Here is an 8,352-nt window from a genome sequence, read left to right on the forward strand (position 1 = left end):
CATCTAACAACAACACCATAAACACTGTATGTGTTCTTGAAGACCATGAGTCTTTAGAAGAGATGGTAGTGTTGGTGAGCTTGAACCACCGACCTTGTGGTTCAAACCAACTCTGCAGCCGCAGCACCACACCAGGCTGCATTATCATTTTCGTAATTGTTCAGATGATTCTGGTTTGCGTATAATAGTGTAGACTCTTTACCCAGAATAAAATAATCTGTCTTTGAAGTAGGAAGAGATGTAATAAGGTTTGTTTTCTTTGTTTGTCATTGTCTGGAGCAGTGGTTCCTGGGCAAGCAGTTTTAGTATTCATGTTAGAAATGCAGATTCTCAGATCCCACCCCAGACATGCTAAATTAGAATTTATAGGGTTGTGCCCAGCCATGTTTATTTTAACAAACCCTGGTACATTCTAAAGCTTGAGAGCTACTGAGTGAAAACTAAGTGAGGTAGGTTCTGTAATAGCTTTCTATATCTCTTTGCCATTGAGATCACCATCTGTTTCAAATTCTAGATTCCAGTATGGTAATGCTGACTTTGTTTTCCTTTTCTCCCCTTCAAAACATAGCTCCAGTATCCATAAAATCATCTTTTCTCAGCAGCATTTTTTTCCTGCCTGAGATGCTGTCCTTCGGTAAGGAATTGAGTACCAAGCACTATCTTAAAAAGAGAAATCACATGGGTCACCTCTCTAGGGTGGTTATGTAACTGCAGAACTGCATTCATCTTACCATTAACCACAAGATCCTTACGAGTCTGGGCAAAAAGGTCATACTTATTTTTCTGTCTTAGGCCGATAAGTAGAACTTGTTTTCCAAAGAATATCACAGTGTTCTTTATTTGCACCTATAGCTAAATAAATTTGTAGAACTGTAGTCATGTTAATACCTGCCTTGCGTTTTCTTTTCTTTAGCTCTTACTTAAAAAAAAAAAAAAAAATGAAGTAATGAATGCTTGTTAAATGCTAGTTATGCTTAGGAATTGTTCATATCACTTTGTTTGCAGTCTTTGGCCCGGCCCTACGCATCTTTCCTCCTACATTATTAACAGTTTCTCTTTCCTGATGTGTCAGGAATACCTAAGACCACCCCCAGTTTCAGTGGTTCACTAGGACTTCTCACAAGACTTAGCATATAGTCTTTCTCACAGCTGAGATGATTACAGTGGAAAGGTAGCAAAATGAGCCAAGGAAGAAAGTCTCTTGAGACGAAGTCTGGTAGAAACCAGAAGCTTCAAGGTTCTTCGCCGTATGGAGTCACACAGGATGGTTTATTTCCCCAACAAGGAAGCTTATTAAAGATTATGTACCCAGATGCACCCAAGTTTTTATTGGGTGCTGGTCATGTAGACCTATAAAAAGTTGAATTGGCAAAAGATGTGTGATAGATTTAAATTTACAGCAACAACCCCCCCAAAAAAAACAACCAGGAAGTGCTTATACTGCTTATGTGTAACCAAACACTTCATGGGACTTGGTTCCTTCTTTTGGAGGTTTAGGGTCATGGTTTCATGAAACATCCTCGTTAATTTACTTAATAATTATGTAAAGTGCTTGTCTTATAGTTGCCTGGGGGTATGAAACCTTGCAAGCAGCCTTTCAAGGCAGAACAACTGGTCTCTTTGAAGCAACTGGTCTTTGTTGTCAGATTACCTCCATGAACAATGACTTTGTTTGCTATTAGTCCAGAAGTACTGAATAGTGTCAGGTCGCCATTGCTAAATATAGTAATTTAGAAGCCTGTTGAAAAGGGAGAAAATGCAGACCAAAGTTTCAATTTCTCATGACTCCAAACTTTTCTAGAACCATGGAGGGTGCTGAGTCCTTAACTGTTGCCCTGGGATAGTTTTTAAACCAAAAATATCCCCTGAAGTTTTCTCAAAACTGAATAATGCTTTTGTTGTTATGTGCAGTGGAGTCACAACCCACTCATAGAACCCTGTATACGGTTTCCTAGGAGCAGCTGGTAGATTTGAATCACTGACCTTGTGGTTAACAGTCCAGTGCTTATCCTACAGTACCATATCAGAAGTCCAAAACTCAACAGTAGTTTAGCTTAACTAGTAAAGAATGTCTGCCCTGAGCATTATGCTCTTAAGAACTATCTATATGGCATCAAATTAATAACAGCAACTCAAAAGATAAGATGGCAACCTTACAGGGCAGTTAGTATTTTGATGAAGGAGGAACAAATCAGAAGAGGGTAAGAATGATTGTGCCAATCATCGAATGTAGTCAGTGTCACAAGGTTGTACATACAGAAATTACTGAGCTGGGTATATTTTGCTATATATATTCTCAAAAACAAAATTTAATGGAACAAAAAAAATATTTAGTCTTAGCATTCTCATATTTTTAGATACACAGCAATGAACCAAACAAACTTCCTTTTTAGAAAGAGTAGTTAATCCCATAGATTTTATCAGACAAGATAAAATTACAGACAGAGGAGACCTCGCTGTTTTAAAGAAGCCTTTGGTTTAAACAGGAGGATGTCAGAAACAAGTCAATTAACAGTAGTTCATTGTTAACTAAGCCTAAACTACCTAAGCTATGTTATATAGGGTTAAAGAAGTTGTGTTAAACCAGCATTTTTGCTTGTATACTATATTTTTCCAAACCCCCCCCACTCCGCAATTTGAGAAGCCATTATTACGCACATAGTGATACTGTGATTAACCAGACCCCATTTTTATCACACCAAACGAACCTGCTCCGTTAGCCAAATTTCCCATTCCTCATAGTATGCTTGGTCACGTTTCCCATGGACAAGTGAGACACTTCTGTGGCCATTTTTGTTTTTCATTATTGAGATGCTGGAGACTTGCCATTAAAGTGCATCCCATTTAATAATGAGTTTAGAGCCAAGAACTCGAAATGTGGAACATTAACATTTTTTACTTTGGTTGCATGCTTTGTCAGCTCATTAATTCATCTGTTTTCATTTCCCTTACTATGGTCTTAGCTAACAGCTTAAATCGTGGAATTTTTAACTCAGACTCAAGTTAATGTAAACTATTGTTGCTACCATTTGAGATGAATAAGCCCTCCTTTGACATCAATTTTTGCAGGTGTAAAGACATGAATAAGCGGAGACCCCGAAGTTTACTAGAGAAACTGCGTTGGGTGACCTTAGGCTACCATTATAACTGGGACAGTAAGGTATTCACATTTTCTTGCCACTTCTGTTGTTTTTCATTTATGTGCATCTGGGACTCTAATGACTGGATTTATTCCTGGCCAAACTTAAATAGCATCCATTTATAGGAGGAGCCTGTTAATTTATTCCTAAATTTTCTCTTAAGGTTACCCTGTTTGGCATAAATGGTTTGTGCTGAGCTACTAACCTAAGGACTAATAGGTCAAATTTCCCCGGGTGTGATATAAAAGACAGGCCTAGTGATCTTCTATAAAGATTATGGACAAGAAAATCCCATGGAGCAACTCTACTCAGTTCCAAGAATTGGAATTGATTTCAACAATGGATTATTTATTCATCAAGGGAATGGATAATTAATCATGAGATTGTTTCTCCTCTATATTTTGTTGTTAAGAGCCATCAAGTTTGTTCTGACGCATAGCCACCCTGTTATAGGGTTTCCAAGGTGTTATAGGGTGAGTTTGAACTTCCAACCTTGCAATTCACACTGACCTCTGGACTCCAGGGGAGCATGGGGAAAAAATGGAATCATACCTTTCCCATTGCCTGTGTGAATCTGCTGTGCCAGGCCACATTCTAGCACCAAAACTGCTCACAAAGTTCAAGATGACATAGCTGCATCTGGCTGTCCGTTCACCAGTCTGTCTCCCTCTCTCACTGTCCTGAACAACATCTTCTCTCAGCAATCCACTTCTCTAACCTCCTAATACAAAGGCAGCTCTATAAAACAGCAGAAAAATGAACCTATACACCCCCTCCTCCGTTTTGATACCTTTGACTTAATTAATGAACCATTATTAATACATTGTAATTAATGGAAGTCCATATTTTATTCAGTTTTCCTTAGTTTTGCTACTGTCTTCTATTCCGGGTTTCTGTCTGAGATATCACGTTATATTTAGTAGTCATGTCTCCCTATATGATTCTTGACTATGACAATTTTGAATTTATTTATAAAAGAACTATTCTGTTTGAGATTAAAGTATACTGCAGAGTCCTGTTGTGTCGTAGGATAAGCACTGTACTGCTAACCACAAGGTTGGTGGCTCAAACCCACCATCCACTCCTTGGCAACCCTATATGGGATGGCTATGAGTCCGAAGTGACTCAGTGGTGTGACTGCTTCACGTGTAGACTCCGTGGAGGGTGCATTCGTCTAATGTATTACTGCTTAGCCATGCGTACCAAATCGCCTGTCATAGACGTCGGTGCTCACTGTTTTTGAATGGTTCATTGTTAGATTATCAAGTAATTCAAGAATGGCTGGATCAATATTTCTGTTTCAGTATTATGTCACATATACATATGTTTTAATATTACCTAAAACTTCAATTCATCTTGTACCGTAGTTTCCTATGTTCCTGAGATCATTGTTTATTTTTCTTATTTTCCCTGCTTTTACCAAAGAAATATTCAGCAGATGATTATACACCTTTCCCTTCTGACCTGGCTTTCCTCTCAGAGCAAGTGGCCGCTGCCTGTGGGTTCCAGGGTTTCCAAGCCGAAGCAGGTATCCTGAATTACTACCGCTTAGACTCCACGCTGGGGATCCACGTCGACAGATCTGAACTAGACCACTCCAAACCCCTCCTGTCATTCAGGTAAAGTTAGGTCCAGAAATTCAGGAGTTATATGCTTAATGTTTCCTTTATCTTTTCTAAAGGATGTTTAAACAAAAACAATCTGTCAGTAAGATGATAAATTGGTTAAAATGGCCCCCAAAACAATTCAACGTTAAAAAATAGTTGGACCCTGTAATCTTCCACTCTGGGGTACCTTAAAAATGTATTTATGGGTAACATAAATAAAATTCGCCTCATCCTTTAAGAGCAATGACAAAATTTTAGTGCATTTTTCTGCTATTTTATAGAGTCTGCCTTTATAATAGGTGTCAGCGCTTTGTGGAATAATCAAGTAGGCCACCTTATAGCAGTGTGACCAACTTTTTTTGGAATAGAGAAAAGCAAAGCACAAAACTCTGAGTAACTTACTGCCCATGACTGCACATCATCTTAAATTTGTTCAAAGTTCTGCACCTGTATCCCACCACAAAGGCACCTACACAGAATCTTCTGTTACTGCCTGTGTCTTTAAAGTGAAAACCCACTGCCATCGAGTTGATTCCGACTCATAGCGGCCTTAGAGAGGGTTTCTGAGGCACTGAATCTTTAAAGGAGCAAAAAGCCTCTTTCTCTGGAGGAGAGGTGGATTTTAACTGCTGACCTCCTTGCAGTTAGCAGTCTAGTGCTTATCTACAAAGCAACCAGGGCTCTTTTGTCTTTAAAGTGAACACAAATGATAAATATAGTAAAGTATTCAAATCATTCTGTTAGAAGACTTAAATCTTAAAACGTAGTAATGGTGTTTATGTGCCGTGGAGTGGGTTCCGACTCACAGCAACCCTGTATTGGGTTTCCGAATGTAAATCTTTACGGGAGCAGAAAACCTCATCTTTCTCCCGTGGAACAGCTGGTAGTTTCGAACTGCTGACCTTGCGGTTCGCAGCCCGATTTGTAACCACTGTGCTACCAAAGCTCCTTTAAATCTTAAAGGTACATCAGTAAAATACATATGTTGTTGCTAAGTGCAGTTGAGTTGATTCTGATTCATAGTGACCCTGTATATGAGGAGTGGATGGATGGTGGATTTGAACTGCCGACCTTACGGTTCAGTGCTCACCACACCAGGACTTCGGATACGGTTAATATTCAACTTTTAGTTTCCTTATTTGGCAACGATTGAGTACATACACGTTTAATTTGAAGCAGTTCTGTAGGCTGTAACAAGTGGGTCACTGGTTGGTCACTCACCCAAACCAAAAGAGTATAGTTTATAAAGGAGGAATTGGGAGCAGTAGGTATTACACTGCAATTAGATAATAATGTAATTGGTTTGATTTTCTCAACCATGGCTAGAAACCAAAACTTACTGTTGCTTTTTTTTTTTTTTTTCTTATAGCTTTGGACAGTCTGCCATCTTTCTCCTGGGTGGCCTCAAAAGAGAAGAGGCCCCCACAGCCATGTTTATGCACAGTGGTGACATTATGGTGATGTCAGGGTTCAGCCGCCTTTTGAACCATGCAGTCCCTCGGGTTCTTCCAAATCCAAAGGGGGAAAGCCTGCCTCGCTGTCTAGAGAGACCTCTCCCAGCTCTGCTCCCCAGAGATACAGTGGTAGAGTCCTGTTCTGTGGAGGACTGGCAAGTGTGTGCCAGCTACCTGAAAACTGCTCGTGTTAACATGACTGTCCGACAGGTACTGGCCAAAGACCAAGTCTTCCCTTTGGAGTCCATGGAGGAGAAGAGAAGAGAGACCACCACGGACAGTTCCTGCCATCTGTATAGCAACAGCACTCAAGTAAAACGGGCAAGATTAAACCTTGACAGCTGAAGCTTGGAGATTCCGTTCCTTTACTTTGCTTGATCTAATGGTAAATAATCATGCTGTTAGCACCAAGACAAGCCAAAAAGAGACAGGGAAAAACTTATCATTGAGAACACTGTTGCCTTGGAACTCATCCTGAAGAGTAAATTGATTTTAACCACCAAGCTTAGAGAAGTATTTGGCATGGTCCCTTTGGTCTAATACAGATTAGTGTTGACACTGAAGTATGTGGACAAGTCTAAGGAGCTACACCCTTCCACAACCGTCTCCAGTCCCTGCTCTACTTCTGGGAGGTAGAGGAATTTTCTTGGCATCTGAATACCTCATTTTAATGGAAGCCTAGTGTCCCTTTTGCCATTGCATCTGCTGTCTTGTGGCTCCATGAACTGGCCATTAGTCTCAATTTTTTAGAAACTCCCCAAGTCATTCTTTGATCTTGTCTTGAATCTTTTCTGAACCTGTAGAAGAATCCTGTATATATTCAGAGGGGGACTTGAAATCTCATCCTCTTATAAAAGAAATTAATCACAACTGCCTTTCTTTCCTAACAGATAAATGTATGTAATACAAGCCAAGGAAACAGTAGTTTTTACTGCTGATTAAGTGTTCAAACTTGTTCTGTTGGCTTTTTAATGCAATTTTAATTGTGCTAAAAAAAAGCCCCAAGGGTATTCTGTTGTTGTTTTCTCCATGAATAAATTTACACATTGGACTGCTGACCATAAGGTCAGCAGTTTGCATCCACCAACTGCTCTGTGGGAGAACAACAAGACTTTCTGATCCCATAATTTATAGCCTCAGAAACCCTATGCTTGGTCACTATGAGTTGGAACCGATCCAGCAGCAGCAGCGTCTTTATGAATAAGTATAACTGAGATTTAAGGAGTGTTGGTGGCACAGTTGTTAAAGTACTAGTTCAAACCCAACAGGAAAAGATGTGGCAGTCTGCTTTTGTGAAGATTCATATCTTTGGGAAACCTAATGGAGCAATTCTGCCTTGTCCTAAAAGATTGCTGTGAGTTGAACTCATCTCACTTACAGTGGCTTTGGTTTGAGTATATTTGAGTGTGTTTTTTGGTTTTATTTTTCTGATTATATTTTCTGTATTGTCCATGCTATTACAACGCTGTAACTGTTTCTGCCCCACACCTTCCTGCTCTGCCCTAAGTATTTGTGGCTGTCTCACAGGAGACACAGTTCCTGTGTACTCCAATCCCTCCTGTCTTTTCTAATAGTTATAATAACTGCCAGCCAGTCGGTTCCAACACATAGTGACCCCGTGCACAACAAAACGAAGCATTGCCCGGTCCTGTGCCATCCTCACAATTGTTATGCTACTGTGCCGATTTGTCTCCTTGGGGGTCTTCCTCTTTTACCCTGACCTCCCGATTTACCAAGCATTATCTTTGTCCAGAGACTGAACCCTCCAGAAAACATGTCCAAAGTATGAGAGATCACCTTCCTGTCAGAATTCTAAGCACTCTGGCTGTACTTCTTACAACACAAATTAGTTAGCTGTCCTGGCAGTCCATGGTACTTTTAGTTTTCTTCTCCAGGACCATAACTCAAATGCATGAATTCTTCTACAGTCTTCCTTATTCATTGTCCAACTTTCACATGCATATGAGATTATTGAAAATGCCATGGCTTAGATCAGGCACACCTTAGTCCTCAAACTGACCTCTTTACTTTTGAACACTTTAAAAGTGTTGTGCAACAGATTTGCCTAATGAAATATGGTGTTTAATTTCTTGAAAAATGATGAGTATTAAAATCTTTGTAATCCCATCAGCTCAGCTCAGCTCACTATAC

At 39.8% G+C, this 8,352-nt stretch overlaps 1 protein-coding gene across 1 annotated transcript in view; it reads left to right on the plus strand.

Moving 5' to 3' along the window:
- The window catches only part of ALKBH1 (alkB, alkylation repair homolog 1 (E. coli)), a 24,382-nt gene extending 17,836 nt beyond the window's left edge, over positions 1 to 6,546 (plus strand). The window contains exons 4-6 of the mRNA XM_006864763.1: positions 3,070 to 3,160; positions 4,566 to 4,759; positions 6,117 to 6,546. Coding sequence (XP_006864825.1) covers positions 3,070 to 3,160; positions 4,566 to 4,759; positions 6,117 to 6,546 — 715 coding nt within the window. The remainder of the gene's footprint in view (positions 1 to 3,069; positions 3,161 to 4,565; positions 4,760 to 6,116) is intronic.
- Positions 6,547 to 8,352: the final 1,806 nt, after the last annotated feature.

This window comes from Chrysochloris asiatica, unplaced genomic scaffold, assembly GCF_000296735.1.
Source record: "Chrysochloris asiatica unplaced genomic scaffold, ChrAsi1.0 scaffold00070, whole genome shotgun sequence".
Classification (NCBI taxonomy): Eukaryota; Metazoa; Chordata; class Mammalia; order Afrosoricida; family Chrysochloridae; genus Chrysochloris; species Chrysochloris asiatica.